The sequence below is a fragment of the Elgaria multicarinata genome, chromosome 2, assembly GCF_023053635.1.
Source record: "Elgaria multicarinata webbii isolate HBS135686 ecotype San Diego chromosome 2, rElgMul1.1.pri, whole genome shotgun sequence".
Lineage (NCBI taxonomy): Eukaryota > Metazoa > Chordata > Lepidosauria > Squamata > Anguidae > Elgaria > Elgaria multicarinata.
In genome coordinates this window covers 165,227,659-165,252,088 of record NC_086172.1, presented here as the reverse complement: position 1 = coordinate 165,252,088, position 24,430 = coordinate 165,227,659, and the positions used below count along the sequence as shown (strand labels likewise).

The 24,430-nt window shown below is 40.9% G+C and overlaps 1 protein-coding gene across 1 annotated transcript in view; it reads right to left on the bottom strand.

Annotated features, from left to right (window-relative positions):
* Positions 1 to 24,430, bottom strand: part of DYNC1H1 (dynein cytoplasmic 1 heavy chain 1) — a 65,438-nt gene that overhangs the window by 5,027 nt on the left and 35,981 nt on the right. Inside the window, exons 39-73 of the mRNA XM_063118066.1 lie at positions 23,775 to 23,981; positions 23,574 to 23,695; positions 22,463 to 22,628; positions 22,190 to 22,353; positions 21,266 to 21,395; positions 20,510 to 20,643; positions 20,204 to 20,318; positions 19,918 to 20,079; positions 19,235 to 19,449; positions 18,941 to 19,145; positions 18,621 to 18,794; positions 18,376 to 18,495; positions 18,162 to 18,282; positions 17,230 to 17,425; positions 16,509 to 16,626; positions 15,254 to 15,469; positions 14,372 to 14,584; positions 13,741 to 13,868; positions 13,350 to 13,503; positions 11,432 to 11,578; positions 11,178 to 11,328; positions 9,779 to 10,032; positions 9,058 to 9,192; positions 8,875 to 8,969; positions 6,913 to 7,087; positions 6,702 to 6,777; positions 4,757 to 4,917; positions 3,959 to 4,070; positions 3,810 to 3,870; positions 3,029 to 3,152; positions 2,251 to 2,364; positions 1,809 to 1,979; positions 1,142 to 1,359; positions 926 to 1,029; positions 116 to 327 (exon numbers count right to left, since the gene is read on the bottom strand). Of these exons, the coding sequence (XP_062974136.1) occupies positions 116 to 327; positions 926 to 1,029; positions 1,142 to 1,359; positions 1,809 to 1,979; positions 2,251 to 2,364; positions 3,029 to 3,152; positions 3,810 to 3,870; positions 3,959 to 4,070; positions 4,757 to 4,917; positions 6,702 to 6,777; positions 6,913 to 7,087; positions 8,875 to 8,969; positions 9,058 to 9,192; positions 9,779 to 10,032; positions 11,178 to 11,328; positions 11,432 to 11,578; positions 13,350 to 13,503; positions 13,741 to 13,868; positions 14,372 to 14,584; positions 15,254 to 15,469; positions 16,509 to 16,626; positions 17,230 to 17,425; positions 18,162 to 18,282; positions 18,376 to 18,495; positions 18,621 to 18,794; positions 18,941 to 19,145; positions 19,235 to 19,449; positions 19,918 to 20,079; positions 20,204 to 20,318; positions 20,510 to 20,643; positions 21,266 to 21,395; positions 22,190 to 22,353; positions 22,463 to 22,628; positions 23,574 to 23,695; positions 23,775 to 23,981 (5,370 nt within the window). The remainder of the gene's footprint in view (positions 1 to 115; positions 328 to 925; positions 1,030 to 1,141; positions 1,360 to 1,808; positions 1,980 to 2,250; positions 2,365 to 3,028; positions 3,153 to 3,809; positions 3,871 to 3,958; positions 4,071 to 4,756; positions 4,918 to 6,701; positions 6,778 to 6,912; positions 7,088 to 8,874; positions 8,970 to 9,057; positions 9,193 to 9,778; positions 10,033 to 11,177; positions 11,329 to 11,431; positions 11,579 to 13,349; positions 13,504 to 13,740; positions 13,869 to 14,371; positions 14,585 to 15,253; positions 15,470 to 16,508; positions 16,627 to 17,229; positions 17,426 to 18,161; positions 18,283 to 18,375; positions 18,496 to 18,620; positions 18,795 to 18,940; positions 19,146 to 19,234; positions 19,450 to 19,917; positions 20,080 to 20,203; positions 20,319 to 20,509; positions 20,644 to 21,265; positions 21,396 to 22,189; positions 22,354 to 22,462; positions 22,629 to 23,573; positions 23,696 to 23,774; positions 23,982 to 24,430) is intronic.

The window sequence follows — 24,430 nt, the reverse complement described above, 5'->3', positions numbered from 1 at the left end:
TCTGAAGTCAAGAAAACTTTTTAATCATCTGCTGAGAAGATATTGATGTGGCCTGGAAAGACTTTTCTTCATTACTTCTTGCCCTAAAATTACCTTATTGGGCTGCATTTCTCACCTTAATGTTTTCCACCGTTCGTTTCAAATGATTCAGAGTCTGTGGGATGAGATGGAGCCAGTTGGAAGCCGTAGTGTGCAGTGTTCGCATCCAGGCTGGGCGGCCATCCGAGGTAGAATCCGTTCGTGCCTTCTTCTCAGTCTCTGCATAGGCTAAATCATCCTCATCTTCTAACATCTGCATTTTCAGCATTTTACTGATCATATCGATACCTAGAATAACAAGATATATGATATAACTTTTGATTTTGTCTTCAAAGTGAAATGCTTAGCATTTTTCAAAAAATGGCTAAAAATTACAATATTTCTTAGATGCAAATGGCTTATTTTAATTATTGCATGATTCAATACATCTCTTAATCCAAACCTGAACCTTGAAAACCATACAAAAGTTTTAAGAACTTGATCCTCTACTGATTGTAGGTTTACTAACATTTGCCCACATATATGACTTACACAGTGTAATCAGCTGAAGTTGTTAAGGTTAATTAATTTTTGTGAACCGCCCAGAGACCTCCGGCTATTGGGTGGTATAGAAATGTAATAAATAAATAACTAAGGTTGAAAGAGTGAAATCTTGGCTTTTATCCCACCCATCAACCCTAAATGCCCACATACCCGCAGTATATATCTTCCAAATCATCATGCATATCTGATTAATGTGGGTCATGAAATTCATGCCACAATGAGCTGTAACATTTTTTTAAGTGCCACCGGCTGTCTCTTGTTCCAATAGTTCTATTTGTTGATATCCAATTCTTTTATGTTTTTAAGGTTATGAAAAATGCAGAGTGAAGCAAGATTTTTTTACCCTGTGTGGTGAGAAGAACCTTCTCAGCATTGTTTGGCAACCCAAGCCAGGATGGGGTTTGTGTATCTGGCAGAAGCTCAACCCACTGGACAAATTCTTCACGCCTGTCAAGTCACAATGTCAAATAATTACCAAGTTGTCCAGAACATCAAGGAGTTCGCGAGATGAGCCAGCTCAGCTCATGCTTGCTTACTTGTAAAGGTAAAATTCAAGTACCTGATTCCATCTGGCATCTGAATATCTTTATGCCCATCAACTTTGCAAGCCAATTTGAATTCGCTGTCAAAGCTGAGAGTGGTGAAGAGGCGCTCCAGGAAAGTGTTCAGTAAGCGCTGGTCAAATTCATTATCAATGCGGCCTCCGTAAATTGACTGAGCCATCAGGGTCTTCAGAGCAGACCACGGGATCTTGTCAGGTGAGATATTCTGACGACCCTAGAGATACAGACCACTTTGTTGTAAGAGGAATAGTTTATAGAGAGTAAAGTTTACAAGCACAACATTGCTACAAATCAAGAACCAGAGTGATAAAGTCTATGAGGACAACATTACTACAAATCAAGAACCAGAGTGATATTATGGTGGTTAGAATATCAGATCGGGATTGGGGAAACCCAGGCTCAAATCTATACTTAGCCACTGGCTGAACTTGGGCCAGTCACTGCCTACCTCACAGGGCTGTTATGAGAATAAAATGGAGGTGGGGAGGGGATGATGCATGCTGTCTTAATGTCCTTAGGGGGAAAAGGGGATACAAAATGAATTTTATTCATGAGATTTGGCTAATCCCTGAGTTACTTAAGTTGTCCTTCATGTAAATAAATCCAAGCACCTTCCTTCTTTAAACAGAGGGGTAAAATGGAACACCCCGCAATTTCACTTGCCTTTGCTGTGTCATCCAGCCATGTATCCACTGTATCACATGCAGATCTTAGATCAGATTCACCAAACTCATATTTTTTTGACCAGCCAAGGGGAGCATAGCGCAGACGCTCTTGAATGATAGCATGGAACCACGCGAGGAGGAAATAGAGACGAGCCCGCTCGTTTGGTGACTGGGGAGGAGAAAGGAAAACAAACACCACCAAGAATTATTCTTTTGCGTTGGTGCAAATGAGAGCACAAACTATTCCAGAGAACAATAGCTGTTTGCGATGCAGTATCGTGCCCAACCCTATATCTTTTTTCTGTTCGTAAGAAGCTCCTTGACTTTTCCTTACTATGAAAGGAACATTCTGATCCCAGTCCTAGAACTTCTGCAGAACACCCTATGTGGTGCTGCAGGTTTGGATAATTACAGAGTCCGTTCAACAGCCAAGAGCTTACCTTGCACATCCTAGACACAGGAATGCTGCTGAAGGTTCTCAGCATGTTGGCTTTTACGCCAGGTGGTGGTTCGAACACAAAAATTCGGCCAGCACGTAGCAAGTTCACTGGCACCTGAAAACAGAATAAATACCCCTGTTTATACACTGGCAGATCATGTTTATCATGTTAGTGTTAAGAATGTTCTTGTTTTCAATAAAAATGTTAAAAATAAAGCTGGACTGGCAAATCTCAAAAGTGGTATTCAACTGCCAACAAGAGAAAACGGAGGGTAAGAACCCGGGGATATTTTGCATTCAGCATTCTTGTTTACTGATTATTAAGATTATGTGAAGATCTTTGAACAAAGTTCAAATTATTTATTTAAAACCTTTGTATCCCGCCCTATATCATTAAGATCCCAGGGCGGCATACAGATAAAAGCACACAGTATAAAACAATAAATATGCACAGCTAAAAACAAATTTCACCAAGAACCAAGTTAAAACAATATATAATTTAAAAGCAGTAAAAACAATTAAAACAATGTGCCATCTTAGTGAATTTAACCATTAAAGGCTTTGTTAAAATTGTTATTATCATCATCTAATTATTGCATTAGTTGGCTTTAGTGGAGAGAAGCTGAAGAGATTAAAAATGGCAGGAAAGAGAACTCACAGGAAAAGAGCTCAATCCGTATCAATTTTAAGACACATGCCTCTTCCAGAAATAAGACTTGCAAAAGGAATGGCCTGCTAAGGTTCAGGTAACAGTTTGGTTTTGCTTCTGCGTTGCTTACCTTTGGATTTATCTCCATTGTAAGAAAGAGTCTAAAGCATGCATGAGGCTGAAGAGAATGTAGCTTCTTTTCCAGTTGCATCAGCCATCCAGGTGCCAAGTGGACATTCTTGAGCATGACCCACCTAGAATAAAGGTTAAAAACCCCAAAGATAATGAGGCTTGGAATATGTATGATATAATGCTCATGTATTATTATTTTGTACTTTTTACAGAGACTTGAGGAAAGAGGTGATCAGTCCACTACTGTTATCTAGTCCAGGGCGGTCAGTTATTGCTTTTGCGTCTTTCCTTCTTGCAGACCAAAATAAGCAGGTGGCAGCAAAAACTGCAAAATTTTAGCAGGTGCTATCAAAATAAGATCTACCGATTCTAAGACGCACTTCCCCCCCCATATAAACATCTCTAAAAATGGGGTGCGCCTTAGCATCGCGGGTGTGTCTTAGGGTTTTTTTTTTCTGTTGGTGGTACTGAAATTAGTGTGCGTCTTACAATCGAAGAAATACGGTACCATTTTATCAGAGTCTTAATTTCTCACAGTTCCTTTGACTGAACAGAAGTTTATTTGTTTTATTTACTGATTCTTATTTTATGTGTAAAGAATTGTATTAATTTTGGAAAATGTAATTTTTTAGAATGCAACTACTGTAATTTTGGTCAAGCACAATCTTGCTTTTATTCTTCTGTACATCTCATTTCAAATGCTAAGGCCTGTGGCTGATGCAAATAAAGGAATTCATTCATTCATAATGCCAAAGTCATGCAAACAGAGCAGACCCTACCTGCCCGACTTCACAGCTGTATTGATTGCCTTATCTGCTTGGTTAAATCCTTCAGCGGAACCTACAAGCACAACGTTACAATTTAATGTTAGAAATTTGAAGTTGCCTTCCACAGCCTTTGGAGTGGCAAAAATGGCTGGTGGTCTTACCGATAGCAATGGAGGTCATCTGTGTGTTTTGCTCTGCAGCAAGGTCTTCAACGTGTCCACTGGCATCATAGCCAGGTACAGAGCATGTCAATACAGGAGTATTAGGCTTCACCTAAAAACCGGGAGTGGGAAGAAGAGAACAGGAAAGGAGAGAACAAAACTTGGATAGATGTCAGGGAATCTTTTTATGATTCCTAGGAGGCTTACATTTCTTTCAGCACGGGGAAGATTTGAGGAAAACCCTCCCTTGTAATCCTAGATGTGCAAGTGTAGATTGTAGCTACTCAGTGGTGGTGGAGGGGTAGAACACTTTGCACGTGCAAAGGAGACTTTCCTTTCTACATATACTAGTTGACTTCAGGCATTTAAAAGAGATTCTGGATTGAGGGCTCAGGCTGAAATAAAGCTCCATGCTTCCAATACAGGGCTGCTAGGCCATACCACAAACTGCTTCTCAAAATCTGCAATCTTTTAATAGTGGTTTGCTGTGTTGCATTGGGGAGAACTGTTTGGGATTCACAAGCCTAAAGCCACTTTAGACATGCAAAACTAGTTGTCTAGTTCTTTGGAGCCCAACCAGTTAGTGGTGTTTTTTTTACATTTGATAAAAAGGGATCTCTGCACGTTGCATTAACAAATAAAGCTGTCTAGCACAGTGCAGGAGTGAGAAGAGGTCAATGCGATCTGAGATTTTAACCTTGGCTGCAGGTAGTCTAAGCAACGTGTCCTGAGGCCCTGCCTGCAGAAGTTCCACATGCAGCTCTGTGGAACAGAGCGCTACTTAAAATGCCCGCTTACCTCTGTTTCGACAATGTGTGCCAAGTCCAAAGGCTGCTCCATAATAGACATGAAGCTTTCTCCGAGATTGGTGGAAACAAAGTGATGCGCCATTGCCAATAAACGGTCGGGACGGAAAGCCTGAATCAGAAGCAAGCGATGGACGGCTTGCCCGATGGGCGCTGAGACCAAGCAGGAAGAGAAGACCATCAGGGCTCAGTTTTGAAGGCTCATGCCATGTTCCCATCCGCCACCCCCCAAACCATTTTGTTTAAAGTTAGCACCTAGAGCAATATGTTCCATTTAGGGCTTACAGAGTCCATGCGATGTAGCAGTCTGAATGTTACCCCTCTGTTTAAAGAAGGAAGGTTGTTAAGCTAAGATGGAGGAGACCCAGGTTCAAATCCCCCCCACTCATTCAAGGAAGCTTATTGGATAACCTTGGGCCACTCGCACTCTCTCGCAGCCTAATCTACCACACAGGGTTGATGTGAGGATAAAATTGAGAGGAAGGCGAAGAACAGTGACGCCCACACGGTGGCTCTTGGAGGGAGTGCAAGATAAAGACGTTGTAAATAAATGCAAAGTGAACAGCTATGTTTTGGCCCAGTCCGGGGCAAGAATCTGGACTACGTGCCCTTTGGGTGCCAGGTGTTTTGGCTGTTGTGACATTTTACAAGGAGCCTCTACATTTCAATAGAGACAGGGCAGAGAGAAGGGCAATAAGGCAACAATAGGCACAAATTCAGTTGCCAATTTCAGTCTTGCAAGTAAGTACTAAAAGAGCAGCTGCCCCACAGTTCCTGTTTACCAACACTTCTCTTGGGTTCAGAAAGTGCCAGTGACTGGGCCTGAACACAGGCTGTCTCACTGGGACAAAGCATTTGAAGAGCAGACATCCGTTTCCAAGCATAACTAAGGTGTGAATGCCTGCAGCCAACTGAACAGCACGTGGGGTCCATAACTGTCCATCTTCTGCCTTAAAAGTGCCTTTAATCACAGGAAAACCATGCATGGAGCATTCTGTATTGTGGAGATATATCAGTCTTGCTGCCAGGGAAGAACAGCTGTGCCACAGCCAAATTAAAGACAGTAGTGCACGCACTGGTAACTTCAAGGCTTGACTTCTGCAATGCGCTCTACATAGGGCTACCTTTGTGCCTAGTCCGGAAACTTCAACTAGTTCAAAATATGGCAGCCAGATTGGTCGCCGGTACACCTAGGGGTGACCACATTACACCAGTTTAAAAATCTCTTCACTGGCTGCCAAGTAGTTTCCGAGCAAAGTATAAAGTGTTAATTATCACCTTTAAAGCCTTACATGGTTTGGGTCCAGGCTACCTGCGGGATCGCCTTCTCCCATACAATCCGCCCTGCACACTCAGGTCCTCTGGGAAAAATCTACTTCGGCTAGCAAAAACTAGATTAACAACTGTTATACCTAGAGGACCTTCTCTTCCGCTGCTCCCAGACTGTGGAATGGGCTGCTGGAGGAGACTCGTCAACTTAATAGTCTACTAGCATTCAAGAAAGCTATAAAGACTGATCTCTTCCGGCAGGCCTATCCAGTGGAATTTTAAGATGTTTTTAAAATGTTTTTAACAATGTATATTATGTTTTAACTGAGTATTATGTATTTTATCATTTATTGTTGTTCCCCGCCTTGATCAGAATGGAGAGGCGGGCAAAAAATATTTTTTTTATTATTATTATTATTGGCAAGTAGCCAACTGCAAGGAATGTTAAGATCCATTTTTCAGTGCTCAAAACAAAGTAGTCTTGTGAGAAATGCCCGAATTATTCCAAACTAATTTGTTCTACGTATTTTTCTCTTTGGAAGCGGGATGTACCTGCCCCACCTTCGCACCTCGTGGAGGAATCGCACACACTTCTCTCCTTATGGTGAGATTTCACCAAATAGCTAAATACATAAATTGATCCTGAGATGGAGGACATCTGAACTTACTTGCAGGCTTGTCTTCTGTCCAAAGGTAGGGCACAGTCTGCTCTGGTGAACTGCTATCTAGCCAAATGCAGAATTGCTGGAGATGAGGTGCAGGGAGGAAAAACACAGTTACTTTTAATGCAGCACAAAGGAACTTTGTATTAGATCAAGGAATGCTGAGTTTCTCTATTTGTAGATACGTGTGTAATTCCTATTTGAAAAATGGACTTACATCATCAGCTTTGACTTTAGAAACCAGATCCTTAAATTCAGGAAGGTAGCTCAGCCGCATCATGGCTTCCAGTTGCTCTACCGTCAGGCCACTGATTTTGGGCAGAGGTGTGTTGCTGAGTACTATTTCTTTCCCTCTTAAGAAATGCTGGAATTCTGCATCATAGGCAGGCTCCCTTCATGGGTGAAACAAAAGAAAATCACATTGAGAACAATTCACTGCTTTCCAGGCAACAATTCACTGCTTTCCAGGCACTATTTCTCAGGTTTCTGCCTTATTTTAAGAACGCTATAAAGACTGATCTCTTCCGGCAGGCCTACCCAGTTGAATTTTAAGATGCCTTTTAATACTGTGCTGCTTTTAATAATGTATTCGTTTAAAATGTTTTAATCAATTATATGTATTTTATGGCATTTGCATTTGTGTTGTACCCTGCCTCGATCCAGAGAGGCGGGTAACTATTATTATTATTATTATTATTATTATTATTATTATTAGCGAATGGAAGCAGCATGAAGCACCATCAAATTAAGGACATGAGCAAGCTGCCACCTAGTAATTTTTCCAGCTCTGATTTTACATACTATGGATAACTGTTTAAACTGGATAATAAATAGCAGTTAAAGGCTACTATGGCCTATATCATTCATTATTTTAGTAAATCCAAGCTGATATTTCCACAGTCATTTTCATATAGTGAAGACTTTTAAAAAAAAATGACCTGCACATCATAAGATCTGAAGTTTACCATGTCCTGGATACCAAAACCAAAACCTAAACCTAAAGGCCTCTATGATGCAGCAAATGCCAAATGAGTAAAAACTCACATGTGCAAACAACGAAGAGCTGGCTTATGCCATGTTAAAAGTTAACATAAGAATTTGGACTCTCTGTCCACCTCTTGAATCAGAAGTATTATTACTATTATTTATTTATATAGCACCATCGGTGTACATGGTGAACTCGCATTAGTGCTGTGCTGTACTTTTATTTCAACTGAAGAGGAAACTTTAACATCTTAGTCATTCCTGCCCTTGTCACCTTCAGGTTAGATCATTACTGTTGTGTGCCTTACACAGGACTACTGGAAACTGCAACTGGTCTGGAATGCAACTGACAAGGGTTTGATGGAAGCTGCCTACTTAGACCACCTAACACCAATTCTTCAGCAGCTGCACCAGTTCTCAGTTTGCTTCCGCACTCAATTCAAAGTGCTGGCTCAGGGAACAACATTCCCCAATATGAGCCTGCCTGGGACTTTCATTCCACTTCAGAGGCTCTTTCAAGGTCCCTTCACCATCTGCGATACGTGGGTGGGCACCCAAGACAGGGCCTTATCAGCTGTGACACCCAGGATTTTTTTTAAGCACCCCCTCTGCCTACTTTTAGGTCAGCAGTGAAGATGGTTTTATTTAAGCGGCCCTTTTCAGAAGCTGGATTTTTACCATGTATTCTGCTGCTTTAAAAATAGGTCTTTGTTTTGCTCATCAGTTGGTGTTGTATTTTTAACATATTGATTTTCTGAAAGCCATGGTGTGCACTTTTTGTAAGAAGGAAGGATATAATTTATTATTTATTTAATTATTGGATTTTTATACCGCTCAATAGCTGAAGTTCTCTGGGCGGTTCACAAAAATTAAAACCATTCAAAGTATAAAACAAACAGAATAAAAGCATGATATAAAATACAATATAAAAGCACAACCGGGATAAAATCAGCAGCAGTGCAGAAATACAAATTTAAAATACAAATTTAAAACAGGGAAGTTAAAATTAATTTATAGGCTTGTTAAAATACAGAGAGAATAAAAAGGTCTTCACCTGGCATCTGAAAGAATATAGTGTAGGTGCCAGGCAAACCTCCTTAGGGTTTTTAACAGCCATCAGCGCAACACAGTCTACAAACTGTAAGGGACTGAAAACGGAACAACCCACTAAAAGAAGTAAGAATTCTACACTTACCCAATAGTGCCTTTCAGTTTAATTCTGGCCAGCAGCATAGCAAAGGTTATATGATCCTGATGAAGCATGCCACGAGCAACTCTATTGAAAGCCACCTATCAATACAAATTGAGAAAGATTAGCTCAGCAGGAAGATCCCCCATAAAAAAAAGGCTTTGTGACAAAAAAAAAATGTCTCTAAACCTGGAAGAGATCCTTTGTGATGATGGAAAGGCGCTGGGTATGGTCTGTAACCCCCTTCAAATTTGGGTTCTCATACAAGACGTTGTGATAGATATCCAGGAAAAACTGAAGAGAATACTGGTACAGGAAGTGTATCTAAAAAAGAGTTTAACAGGGAGAACACTTCGTCAAACCACAGAGGAAGAAGCATTATTATTATTATTATTATTATTATTATTATTATTATTATTATTAATTATGACTATTATTATTATCCCGCCTTTTCCCCAGTACTGGGACTCAAGGCGGTTTACAAAATTAAAACATGTACAATTAAAACATAAATATAAATTTACAAAAGTTAAAATAGAATTAAACCCACAGAAAAAATAAAAATATGTTACTTTTTTAAAAAACTGTAACAGGTTAAAAAAAAAGGGGGGGAACCCAATACATTAACACAGGTCCAGTATAGTTCCAAAAGCCTGCTGAAACAAAAAAGTTTTTGCCTGCCTCCAGAACTGTAGCACAGAGGGAGCCAGCGTAGCCTCCCTGGGAATGGAGTTCCAGAGCCTTGGAGCAGCCACTGAGAAGGCCCTCTCCCGCATACCCATCAGGCGTGCCTGGGATGTTGGTAGGATTGAGAGGAAGGCCTCCCCAGAAGCTCTCAGAGCACGGGCAGGCCTCAAAACATGGGTAACAAGTAGAGGAAGGGAAGGCCAGCAGTCAAACCCTGCTGTACCTGTTTTAGCGATTCCATTGTGAAGTAGATGCTGCTGCATGCAGTAGAAAGTGGGAGATACTGCTGGGACACGGTCTCCACCTCTTGCATGACAATATCTGTTTCTTCCACTTTTCTGGTGACTTCGGCTGCCTCTCGCTTTAGGTTCTCCAGTGTGGTTATGATGGTGTCGTCATCCAGGATTCTTCCTTTCACTTCATTGAGGGCTTGGAGAAGAGATTTTTCTAGCTGCCGCAAACGCAGCTGGAATTCACCTTTAAATACAGCAAAACCCCTTAAGTGTAATGCAAGCACAAATCTGATATATCTACAATGCTCCCTTGTAGGAGGCTTTCAACCACAAACCAATAGCAATATAGCAGTAATGAGGTTTTAATGGGGATGAGCAGATTCCATCAGTTTCACTCATAATTGTTGCGAGATTGCACGATATCCCGGAGGTTCTGTTCAGTTTGAGAATCAGAATGTGGGCGATGGATTGCCCTCACAATAATAATTAAGAAGTGAAGACACGTCCCCTCACCATTTGTGCTTCTACAGAAAACTGGAAGGGGGGGGGGCTAAACATTTCTCCCTGCCACCACTCTTGGTTTTAACAGCATAAAAAAATCTTATTTTTATTCAAATTATTGTGCGATTCCATATATAAAAATACAACAAAATGGGGGGTGCCTTTTAGTGAGGAATGTTTCTCTTCATTTTCAAATTTGACTGGCTTGTTTTACTGACTTGAAAAGACCAAAAAATAAAAATAAAAAAATCCCTTCATTCAGCTCATGAGATTTTGGAAATGCACCTCCAGAAGAATAAGATTCTGACATTTTTGGTTTCTCTTTGGTAAATATAATACCCAGTCAAGTGGAACCTTAAAATCTTGGCTGGAAATGCAGCAGAAGATTTCATTTGCATCTGTGGTTTTTTTTAAAAATAAATAAATTAAAAAAAAACACTTGTCTGAGTCCTGCTCAAGATTTGATTTGATTTATTATTTATTTATTTAAAACATTTATATCCCGCCCTATATCATTAAGTTCTCAGAGCGGCGTACAGATAAAAGCATACTGTATCTTTGCCCAGGCATATGGCGACACATCTTAATCACCCACATGTTTAGTTTTTTAACGGTTTTTAATGCTTTATGTGTGTATGTTCTGTGTTTTAGAATTTTAAATTTTGTATACTCGTTTTTATCTTAATTTTAGAATTTCTGTAAACCGCCCAGAGAGCCCTGGCTATGGGAGCGGTATATAGGTGCAATAAATAAAATAAAATAAATAAATAAATATAAAACAATAAATATGCACAGTTAAAAACAAACTAAACCATGAACCAAGTTAAAACAATATATATGGTAATTTAAAAGCAGCAAAAGCAGTTAAAATGTTTTGCAATGTTGTACCTTGAAGTTTGAGGAGATCAGAGCGTTTCTCATCCACATCTGGTCTTTCAGCTTTCAGTACTTCGTTTAGACACTGGCTCTGCAAACTGCTACGAGTTACTGTGAAGTTGACAAACGTCACACGGGAACAGAGATCTGGTGGGAATTCAACCTACCAAACACAACACATCCCAGAGTCACCTTTTTAATAGAACCTTCTTTCCTTTCCGCTCCCGTCAACTAACAATCTGATAAAAAATAAGTTTGTCCTTTACCGTTGGGTCTCTGGTGGAGAGGAAAATGACGAAGGATGGCGATAAGTCAATATCCTGATCTCCCAGGGTAATAAGAACTCGGCCGCCAGTTCTACGGACTTCACGGTTCAATACTGGGTTTAGAACAGGGTCATAGCTTTCCACATCCTAGACAGGAATAAAGGAAAGGAAAATAATTAGCACTGTTTAGTCAGAAGTAGAATTCCAGCGCTGGTTCCAAGAGCAATTTACACACGGGATGGGAACCCAAGAGCTGTTTTAGAGACATGCACTGAGATTGGTCTTCTGCTAATTTGACTAGCAGGCCTGTGTGCTACACCTCAGAATTGATAACGAATTTGTTAACAGCAGCAAGGTTAATGATATCTAGGAACTGGAAGGTTCAAGGGGATTATCATATAGAAGATTGGTACAAAGAAATATGGGATATTGCTATTAATGATAAATTAACATGTAACATAAAAGTTAGAAGAGGAATGATAAAAACGAATGATTTTGAAGGAATATGGAAAGAGTTTTTAGAATTTGTATTATTAAAGGGGAGAGGGAAAACACCCCCAGAAGAAGTAATGAGATTTTGGAAATATGAATAAGATCCCGTGGTTGGAGGGAGCACATTTATGTTAATTATGATTATGTTAAAGAGAATTAAGTTAGAATATATGTTTAACAAATTGTTTACTTTGTATTATTATGTATTATGTGGTATTGTTTTACATTGTATTGTTGTATTAAAAAACACACACCTCAAAACCACTTTGGGCTCATCCCACCTATCTGATAGTGCCAGATATTGACTGTTACATTTTAGGTTATAATGTAATCACTGAAATTATCCTTGTGACTTTGGCATGTATGTCACCATCGTGATAGCAAAGGGTGGGTGCTGCAGATAAATGGAGCACCCCTAGAGCGACCCACTGACTGACTCCTTGGTTGAGAAAGGATTGTACCTCAAATATTTTGAATATTTTAAATAATGTGTGTTGCTATATGTGAGCAATTCTGTATTTTGTAATGGTCTTTGTGCTACAAACAAATAAACCATTCATTCATTCATTCACTCACTTTGGGCTCACGTTAAAGTGGTATTGTTCTATGGATCCTGGCCGTGGCGTTCTGACCTTATGTAAAGTATTAGCATTGCTTTCAATTGTGTGCAGTCTTTATGGCTAGACACTTTTTCCAGCATTCTCTGAAGGAATCTGGATGAATTGTATCCAAGTTATTTTTAGTTTGAAATCATCAGTGGGTTTACATGAGAAGGATACGGTTAAACCAGTTTAACTTGTTATGTCTCGTTGGTTTCAGTGGGGCTTAGGTATACTTGACTATACTGTGTCAAGCGAAGTTCTTATGCAGTGTAAGATGCAAAAAGGTCCTATATTTCATTATATACCTGCATTAGTTGCATTCAAGTTACACACAGACAAAAGCATTGTTTACTTTTATAACACCAAAGTAATTCGAAACTAGGGATGTATGAGAAATGTGTAATTATTTGTCAATCAGTACAGTGAACTGATTTAACTCAGTTCATACTTTCTGGGTTGAAAACGAACTTTAAAATGAACTTGAACACAATCTGTGGTTGAAGTCTGTACATTTCTGAGCTTGCAATGTGATTTGTGGACCAAAACGTGTTCAACGGCGTGTGAAAAATGTGCATTAAAAATGTGTAGTTTCGAAAAATGCACACAAATGGGAAAAGAATGTGTACATTTCAAAGAATATGCATGAAAATATACACAGATTTGCATTCGAAAAGGAAAAAAACAAAGCTTGCAATTTGATACAGACTCGACTCGGAACGAGTGTTGAGAGGAATTCGGGGAACTTTTGTGCGCTCGGGTTTGGCCGATACACACATTCCTATGTCCCCGAGCTACTGAAAAAGAAGCCTGCAACAACAACTAACCTGGACAAGCAGAGGATTGCCGAATCGCAAGGCACTCTCCAAATTCTTCCTGAAAGCATCGTCCAAAAAGCTGGTACGAGTTATTTTACGGTCTTTATATTCATTCATGATGAACTCTGTAGCTTGCCCTGAAGGGTCAATAATCAGGGGATACCTGGGAAGTAATTGGTTGCAAGTTAAATTAGAATTTAAGGATCCCAAAAGAAAGATATTGCTTCACATATTAACAAAAGAAACATTTTTAAAAATATGTGGCTTCATGGAACAGAGAAAGTTTACAATTAGATGCATTAGGTGTCCTTCAGAGACTTTCTTTGGGAGAGGGTTTTTCTGTCTAAAAAAGTCATTGCTGTACACAAAAAGCATGAAGGAATGGAAAAGAAAACGCTACCTATTAAACCGTTTGAGCATGATTGCATTTTCTGTGCACAGGTCATCCGCAGGTAGAGAACTTGCTTGCCAGCGAAGGCGTTCATCTGCATTGGACAGGTATTCAGTCCTGGCAATATCTGTACGGAACTGTAGAGAAAGTATTACTATGATTTAGTCAAGGGAAACAAAGAATTGATGGGGGTTGTTTTATGGCGAAGCAAACACATCCGCTGCCTTCCCACTCCTTGTCATCTTTGTGCCAGGTGCGACGTGCCTTTGTCGTAAAATTATATCCAAGAGGATATTGTTATGTCCCAAAGTAGGGAGGGCTTGTAATAAAAAAGAAAGAAAGAAAGAAAGGGTGATTGTGCTGGGGAAATCCCAGATGGTCCAAATAGCTCACCTTTGCTTAAATACTATCATCTTATTGGACGAAGCACCAATAGACAATGGTCTGAAAGTACATGACAATTCTACCGAGGCTAAGCAGATCTGGCCCTGTAAACAGCCTAGGTGGGAGACGGCCTGGGAAACACACACAAGGTATTCTGAGCTCCATAGAAGTGATGTACAATAAACTAAACGCAAAGCCACAATGCTTTCAAGTAAACAGCAGCGATTGATTTTGTGACCCATGGATATTTTTTTACCTGGATATTGGCCTGTTGCAAGTGATGCGACCAAGTGGTGAAGAGGTTTTGACGCATCTGCTGGTCAAAGTAACCAGCATAAGCAATAAAGGCCCCGGAGAGCAAACAGTCTCCTGCAATTGTGGACATCTGGTTCTTGAAGGTTTCACTCGTTTTCTCCCATCTTTCACGTTCTGCAGACAAACTTTTCAAAAGAGCTGTGCTACGGTTTACCTAGAAGTAAAACAATACACTTAAAGAAAAACAGGATCTATGATCTCTCTAGTTGCCCTTGGAAACTTATGCGGGCAGTTACCATTGCACCAGATTTAGGGCCAAGTTTTCAGAGTATCAGAAAGAAAGGGTTAGTTAAAATATCTAGGAGACTGAGGAAAGGGGAGGGGAAAATCACTGATCACATTCCACCTTTGGGGCCCGTTTTTGGTTACAGGTAAGGTTAATATCAAAGATGTATAGCTCCCCAAAACAAGAAGAATCTTGAATGATAGTTGCTGCTAGGATAATTTTTGCAAGGTATCAGAGGTCAGAGTTAGCACCAAGAATACTGAATTCCACTATATATTCCTCAACTAGACCACTTGATGTTGCAACTCTAATGTTGTTAAAAAGCTTTCTGAGAACTGTGATGTTGGCAATTTAAAATGGAATCCAGAAGGGGTGAGATGGCTGGTGCGAGCCCAATCAGGACCCCATACTTGGCATAAGTGCAATTATCTCTGTGATTAAACATAGTTAATGTCTAGGTTAGAATTCTTGTTGTCCAGTGCTCCACCTCACATGTTTGAGTTCTCAGTAGGGAGGCTTTAAGGAGGTGTGGCAGAAGAGGAAAAAACACAGATAAGCCCTAAAGAAGCTGAACAAGAAGAAATTCAGCAGCCTCACTTTTGCTTCCACAGCAGCCAGGTCGGCCTTAATAGCCTGAGCCTCAGAAATCAGCACGGCGTACTCTTCTTTGTAGCGGGCAATGCTGGCCTCCAGGTCTCTAATCATCTGTTCGACTTCGTTGGCCTTCTGCTGGTTGTCTTTGGCATCATCCTCGAGCTTCTGCAGTTCGTTCCGCAGGGGCTCCACTCGCTTCAACATGTCAGCATAGTTCAGCTGGGGGAAAAGGACCAGTCGGTCAGTTCTAGAACATGGAACGGCCTTTACAGGCTTCAACAAACACACTTGCCAATGGGCCAGGGCTGAGGAAGTCTTTGAATGGCAAGCACAAACGCTCTGGGAGGGAGGGTGCATTATAGCAGTTAAACGAGGCTGCCAGAAAAACCTGGAGTAGATTTTTTTTTTAGGGAGAGACTGTTCTCTAGTTCTGAATGACAGAACTACACAGAACTTCCTGGGATTGCTGCAGATCTGGTTTAGCGGGGCCGGCCACAAAATTCCCCACCTCTCTCTGGTGCTGCTCTGGATTGTTTCTTTCCCTCTCCATGTGTGAAGCTGCTTCCCCCATGCAGTCTTCCACAACCTAACGCTATTTTCCTCCTGGAACTCAGCAGCCGTTCAGAAACTGTTGCAGCCCCAGTTTCCATCCCTCCCTCTGAGAATGTATCCCATCCTACCTCCCAGCCGACAAACTCCTGTCACTTCGTTCTAATTGCAAGTAGATTTTAAAATGAACTACAGGACCGTTCTGCTTTATGAATTGACTGACTGGATTGGAGGGCAATTGCTACTCTCCCTAACCCTGCTTGCAATTGGCTTCTTTCTCTCTCTCTCTCCCCCCCCCCCCCCATTTCCATACTAGAAAGAAATCCAAACTCCCTTTGTTTTATCCACTGGAAGTTGATTCAGGGCACTCAGGGGAAACAATGCCACCTGCACGATTAGCCCTTTCCTTTAATTCTGTGGGAGGGACAGGCTACTAGCCGCTGGGAAGAAGGGGAAAGACACTCTGCACGTCTTCAGAGGCATTTTTACTACATTCTTGGCCAGTTGAAATAATTTTGCTACTGGGCTCTCAGACATAATTTGTGGGCCCAATGCTGTTTTAGCTAAGAATCCCTGCTACTTGTAAGCTACTGCTGGATTACCAGTGAGATACTGGGTTAAACAGCAAGCGGCAGAAACCCACCTCAGCACCTCCTTGAAACACTACAGAGTTGTATTCCTATCCTTCCTCCTGACACAACGTGTTTACCTGTGCAATAGCCCATTTTACCATCGGGCCGCAGGCCAAAGATGCTCTGTTCACAATTTCATAGTTGTAACTTGGATTTGATAAGTAGTTCTTCTTCATCTTCTCCCGTATGGCATCGCTGGAACAGGAAAAAAAGTTTGAGGGACTACATGGACCAAGTATGGTGCATAAGTCAGTATCGAATTGCCAAGGATGTGAGTTAACCCCCATCACCATGTTAAGTAACGCTAGAAACACAAATACCTCATGTCGTCAATATTAAAGTTGACAATGCTGCTGATGAAATTATCTTTGAGAATAACTGGCCTGATCTTTTTCCAGTCATTGGTCTCCTCACCCAACAGGAGACAGATTGACTCTAAAGCCAGTTTTACCGCAGCAGGTGGGTTGGCCATGGTTCTTACTTCAACAAGATGTTGCTTCTTTATAGAGCTCACGGCTATTAAGGGGATGGAAAAATACATTCAGCATGCAACATATGTTGAAGGCTGCCACTGGGAATGGAGAAAGAAACTTAGTTCTAAGGCTGGGATTCAGCCGTATGTAGATTAAAATAGTGATTATCTATTCTCCCTGAATGAAGGGAAGATTTATTTATCTGAAGCAGAAATCAAATCTAAGAAGTTGTTTTGTATTTGTAATGTGGTATGTTGCAGAAGATTTCACGAACAATTTCTTTCTGTTCCCAGAAGCATCCACTGTGTACTTGTAAATTATTCACCTGATCTCCTCAGCAGAAAAGTTTACAATGGTTGGGATGAAGTTTTCCCGCATTATGATGGACCGAATCTGTTTCCAATCAGTTGTGCTTTCACCCAAGAGCAGACAGATAGATTCTAGCGCCAGCTTCACTGCAGCGGGTGGGTTGGCCATAGAGCGGACCTCTACCAGGTGTTGCTTCTTTATTGATTTAACAGCTAGGTAGGAGCAAACCCCATCAGCCAGGAGAAAGAGATTGATTTGGGAGAAAACAGTGAAAAGCGAGGTGATTACCAAGTTTTGAGAGAAGATTTGAAAGATTTTAAGCTTCGGCAAAAATCAACTTTGATTTCAAACATATAAACTAAAGGCACAGTCTACCAGGCACATCTTCTACTGACTTTAGTTGTGCTTGTAAAAGGACAGGAGAAAGAGCAAGTATAGGTTGCAAATTTTTCAGTTTTTCATCCTTCAGAAATACCATTTCAAATACACAAAGCAGTGATTGGCAACTTCTAAGCATTTGCCAGCCAAACTGGTGGGCCGTTTATATTGGAGACAAATTACTTGTTCTTAAAAATAGAAGTTTTGTATTCATTTTTTGAAATCATAGTAAATGCATGACATATATATTATGTCACAACATGAACTGGCATTCTGAAAAGCTGCACAACTATTGCTCTGTTTGGTCAGAGCCTAAACATGATTATTGCTTGATTAAAATGTTACCCAGAAGAATTAAGTGCACAGAGTGAAGTACTGGATTTTCGGAAGCTATTGCATTTCTATCAGAGATAATAGTAAAAAAAAATGAAAGAGCTAATGCTGAAAGGCATTATTATTATATTTATTTGTATCCCGCCTTTTGCCCAATACTGGGCTAACTCAAAAGCATTAAGCCGAACATGCATGTTGTACGTAGCAAACTGCACACAACAGGTGACATTGACATACCATTTTGAGCCTCAATGACTGCAGGCTCTACTTTATCCAGATCTTCCTTCACACTCATCTGCTTGTCTGCAATGCCCTCTTGCTGTTTGTGCAACTGCTCTTGGATTTCTTGGCTCATAACCTAGAAGCAAGTTACAGAGGACACATTAGAGCCTCATTTGCGTCCTAAAAAAGTCGCAGCAGTAGGCACAACTGTGTGTGATAAAGCCTTCACCTTTTTCTTCTCTGCCTCTTGCTGATCTTTCACCATCTTTTTTAGCTTGTCGTTAGCTGCTGCATTCTTGACTTCCAGCTCCTGGCTTTTTATCCTTAAATCACGGCGCAGTTCTTCTACCTGGGATTGAAAGCAGATTCTCAATCACAGCAAAGTCTACTCACGACATCTACCATAATAGCTTTCAAGGATTATGAAAAATGATGCCTTCTTTCCCCGCCACTGTCCTTTCTCAAGGCTCATACCTGGTCGACAGTTTCCTTGATCTTCCTAAGACCAACGTTCAAATGCATCTGCTGCTCTTCCAGCTCACTCCTCTTTTCATTGAACAAATTGGCATAGTGGTTGATAAAGTCCAAGTAATGGCGAGGCGTGATGGCCATTGTCCTGCCACCTCGTTTTGCTAGACGAGCGTTAGCCTGCCATAGGAAAGGGAGTAAGTAAACATGGCTTTAAAATATCCTCCACAATACGATTCAAATGCAAAATGTTGTAGAACTAAATCCTGTAGCTGATAAATGACACGCTGCAAGGAGACACACAAAATGTGAGGGGATGAACCCACCTGATGAAGGGTCTGGTGAACAAACACACAACTGTTCACGATCGCTTCCCTATGTGTAGGGGGTTGCGGCAACTTGTCATAGACAACCGGCATGTAGTCTGGCACAATATAATTCGGCTTTTCAAGATCCATTTTGCTGGTGAACTCTTTGCCAACTTGATAAAGTGCCTCAGTTGACCAGTCTCCAAACCAGTTCAAGACACATCTAAAGCAAGAGAAACAGACTTTTAATACTTGTGTTAAGCATGATATATCCACACACGCTGTATCACTGGTAAATAAGCTCTTATGTACCTGTTGAAGAGGGCTGGAGAGGTGGCTGCTCTGTCCTTCAAGCCTTCAGAAGATGGGTTCATGGTGAAGACCACATGGAGATTACGGATGACTTGGCTGGTGAACCATTTGTAAAGTTCTTCATGCGAATCCAACATTAAGCCCTCCTTCTGGGCTCCTTCCTTACACTGAGTCATAAGCGTAGCGTATTCATCCCCTTCAAATAGTCCAGGAACCTAAATTGAGGAAATACACATTACTAAAGCCAATTAATGCAGGGAACTTTGGAGTTTTGCACTAAGGGAAGTTTTTGCTGCATTTCTGCAACATGTGGAATTTTCTGGGGGGGAAAGTTACAGATACCGATCTCAATAGAGATCATGAAGGGATCTGGATCCAATGGCAAACTGAAACCAGAACCTCTGAAAATTATGGTTTCTGGGCCTGAGAGCAGCTGTCGATTGGAAGGAAGAGTAGTTTTTCCCAGTATGTGCAAGATCTCCTGACAAAGTTAATACAATGTTTGGAGCAAGAATTGCATGGAACTACATCACAGTTTGGTTGCAATCCAACTTCTGTTCAACTCAAAGGCAAAATTCCCATAGCTTGATGGAACTGGACGGCACGCTTACTTTCTCTTCCTCCCCTTCACCATTTTTTCCCTTTTATATGAAAGACTGGAAGTCCAGCCTTTACTAACACACCTCTCCATTGGCCAGAAGCGTATTCATTCTCTCCAAGAAGCCAGAATCGAGTACATTGGATTCATCCATTATGAATGCTATTTTCTCATTTTTGCAGCCAGATCGCCTCAGTACCGTTCTCAGATCTTCATCAAAGTCTTCACCAGTGTACTTCCTATGCACCTGTGAACATTGGTTTTAGATTAACTTCCATGCTTTTGTCAAGCCTGCTAAGCTCAAGGTAAGTGCAGCAAGAAACAGACAGTGTGTTTATAATTCTTCTGTTTGGAAAAGCAGGGACACCAACCTTAATTTGGTAGACACTTAAGCCATTCATCCAAGCCACAAATCGTGAGAGAGTAGTTTTTCCTGCTCCACTAACACCAATGAGAAGTAAATGTCCCTGAGGCTGGCGGAAGATTCTGAAAAGGGAAACTAGTCTTAGAGAAACTAGCACTGACTAACAGCACCGGTCTTTCTCTAGCGCTCACTACACAAGGCAAGATAAAATGGCGCCCCCTTCCTGAACACAAATGAAGACTTGTTTAGAAATATACATTCCTGAAGGTTATACTGCAGAAGAACATCTAGGAAATTGATCTTTTTTTTGTACCTGTCAATTCTTAGCACATGATCCAAGACTTCATTGAATAAGACAAGAGGCACATCAAGTTCTTCTTCATAGAAAACCTTCAGCCTGGCTTTTACGTAGTCTCTTAGTTCCTCTTGATCAACTGGAATATAATCCTAAGAAAGAGAACAAATATATCAGTTCTTGCATGAATCTAATACTAAAACTAGCAGATCCAAGCCAACAAACTGCAGGAAAATGAGAGTTGCTTGCCCTACAAAAGGATAGCTATGTGATGCTCTTCAAGGGAGCTATGTAAACGCAGGCTGGATAGTAACTTGCAAGAAAAACAGACTAAGTGAAATTATAGACCAGACTAAATTTACCAAAAGAAAGAATTAAACAAACCCTAACAACACCTATTACCAGTGATGGAGTAATAATTTTTAGCTTAAGTACAATACTAGTTTGCAATTGATTAAGGAGAAATTTAATGTAGGACTGCCTCCACCAACTTACACAGAAATGGAGTGTAGTAACTTAATAGAAGGAAAGCAGCACCCTTTAAAAGCAACACACTTCTAAGAACATAAGAAGGGCCATGCTGGATCAGACCAAGGGTCCATCTGGTCCAGCACTCTGTTCACACAGTGGCCAACCAGCCAGTGGCCAGGAATGAACAAGCAGGACATGGTGCAACAGCACCCTTCCACCCATGTTCCCCAGCAACTGGGAACCAGTGTACCAATGTTAAAGTTCAAGTAAGGAGTAGAAACTAAACCAAATGTCTGCCTTTACCTTTGATAGCCAATTGCTGTACAGAATGGGCCTGCACATTGCTTTCTCCTTGTCTATGTTAGGGAAGTGCTTCAGAGCTACCATGTCAATGTTTTCATCAGTCCACCGTCTCTCCTCATCTTCCACGAGCCTAGGTAAAAAGAATGACCATTTTTAGCAAGCACATAACAATCTTGGGCATTAATGCCTTTTCAAAAGAATGAAAGAACTTCGCCCAACCATAAAGCCCATGTAGTGATGGAATCCTTGCACGTCACTTGTAGCAGTCTCATGTTTAGGGACATCATTGGCAAGCGATCCGTGTTCTGAGTACCCTGGTAATTTCTATAGCTTTAAGCTCAAGTCTTATGAGCCGATTTACCACATTGCATACTCAGAATTCAAATTGTGAGTTTGAAAAGTAGTGTTCATTTAGTTTGAAAGTTGTGGATAAAGTGAATTTCAGGGAGTGTCCATCCATGGTTTGTATACCTTACTAAATTCCCAATTAGTCAGCCATCTTTTCTATAAGCTAAATAATATTCAAGTTTTGGAACTCATGTAGAAGAGGCTGATTTGTCTGGGAATTGGTCCAGAGTCTTGATCCCGAAACAGGACCTATAAATAATTCCATTGACTTAAATTTGTTGGATAAGCCATGTGCATTTCCTGGAGGAGGACTGTAAACCAGAGGTCTAATCTATAGTATAATAAACAATGCTGTGTTAATCCCAGAGAATTAACAAAAAATCTAATTGGAACTACTTGTCACAGTCTGAACACTCAAGAGGAATTCTATACAATCTGAATATTTGTATACTACTGTATTCAAAAAGTGTGGTCCAAGAAAGAATAATACTTTGTCCTGTATCTTTAAGTGTTTTGTTAGATGGGAGATTATACGTCACTTTGAAAGAAAGTACTCTCTGCATATTCATACTTTACCTGTCCTGGAAGAGACGCAAGGCTTCATGTGCCCAAATTCTAATGAGGCCTTCAACAGGTAATGTTTCCAAGGGTCTCAAAGCTTCAAAGATACCTCTCACCCATCGAGTCATTTCACGGGGTGAATAGATATAGTGCGGCTGTGTGTCTTGAGTAAATCTTTCCTGTAAGAAGTGGGGATAAGAAATAGTGAGTCGTCACTTGAAAACTATTTTTAACTGCTCATCTAAATATTCTGTTTAAAGCTGCAAAAGGCATTATCAGCCCCATTACCTGAGACATTGTGTAGAACTCAACCATAGCTGCCGTGAGAGGCTCTGCATATGTGCGGAGGGATGGAATGAGCCTCAACATGGCACGATTGAAAGTGCCATAGATCTGAGTGAGGGAAGCTGGTCCAGGGTAGTCCACATACACAACAGGCACATGGCGCAGGAATCTAGAAAGGAACGCAAGAAATTAATTCTAGATAAGCTCACTAGCATTTCATCCATTAGGCTAAATACATAGCGTTAGATACTGGAAGTACACTCCAGAATACCTTGTCCCTTCCGCAAAGCTCATGGAAAATAAATTTCAGAGCCCCTACTATGCATAAATCATGAAGGATGGTTTCCTATATTACAAATTTATTCATTTGTATACTGCTCAATAGCCGAAGCTCTCTGGGCGGTTCACAAAAATTACAAACCGCAAATACACAAGGTAATAAAATTGTAATATAAAATCATTAACGTGCAAAATTTAAAACCACTTAAACTTCTAAAACTATTATAAGAAGATACTGGACTGATTAAAAGAACTGACATAAATGCCCTGTCAAATTCAGTCAAACGCCTGGGAGTAAACAACAGTATTAACCTGGCACCAAAAAGATGGCAGTCCTGGAGCCAGGCAGACCGCAGTGGGGAGAAAATTCCATGCTTGGTGTGTGTGTGGGGGACACCACTGAGAAGGCCCTCTCCCCTGTTGCAACCTTCTGAACCCCCTCTGGAGAACATACTGGGTGGAAGGCCTCAGATGTCAATTGTAGTGTCTAGGTAGGTTCATGCCGGGAGGCATTTCTCAGCACAAGTATGGCTCCTTTCTCTAGTAGTAATGAAGGTCACGTTTTATGGTTCTAAGTCAGTACACTAGAGCTGCCATGGGGATGTAGCACCATCTTCCATGAATGCTGCAGCAACACAGATACTTTGACGCTACAGAACTACTTTCCAATAGCCTACACAGTAGCAGCCCATTTAAAATGTTTATTCTAGCTACTCAATAAAGCACAGGAGTATGAATATACATTGCAGTTCAAACCCTAAAACTTTATACAAAGCACATTAGAAGAATCTGGCATGAGCACATGTGTGGTATATAGACATTGCTGTGATGCTACCTGTGTGAAAGAGGTTTCCTTCCTGGATCTGTAGGCGGGTTACAGGCACCAACAAACTGAATTCGCTCCAGTTTCACCCATGTCTGGTCTGAAGTACGGTAGAAACCTCCATGTTCCACCATCTGAGAAAGTAAAAATGTTTGTTACGAGGGGGTTCAATGACAACAGCAAGCTCAGTTCTTTAATTCTATGTATACTCACCTGTCTGATGAAGGATATGACTCTCTGCGTGCCATATTTATCCATATCTGGCAAGTTGATTTCGTCACAGAAGAGCACCAGCCATTTCCCCAACTGAACAGGAGCCAACACCACGCCATTAGGTGTACGCCTGTACTCACAATAGTGATCAAAGGTTTTCAGGAGTAGCTCTGGAGTAGTAGCACTAGAGAAATTCAGTCCAACCACCTAAAATTGCAAGGACACAACCACGGTAGGACAGCAAGGTAAGATGCAAGAGGTGTTTCATCAGCATAACATTTTAGTGAGAGAATTCTGCAACCTGGTACTGGAGATTAACCATTAAAAGGCATGCATTAATTTGAGAGGTGTGCATGGTCTTTGGAAATTTGGCTTCTGAAGATGGTGTACCAGTGCTGTCTTTTGTTCACATATAGCCTGGCCACAGTCATTCATGCTCTGTTAACATCATGTCTGGACTACTGCAATGCACAGTGTGTGGGGCCACCTTTGAAGATAGTTTGGAAGCTACAATTAATAACCTAGCTGCTATATTTTGTACTAACTGAGAGCAGGCATATAGAACACATCTCACCAGCCTTGAAATAGCAATGCTGTCTCCTGGTCTGTTTCTGGCTCAATTCAGGGTGCTGGTTTTACTTTAAAGCCCTAAATGA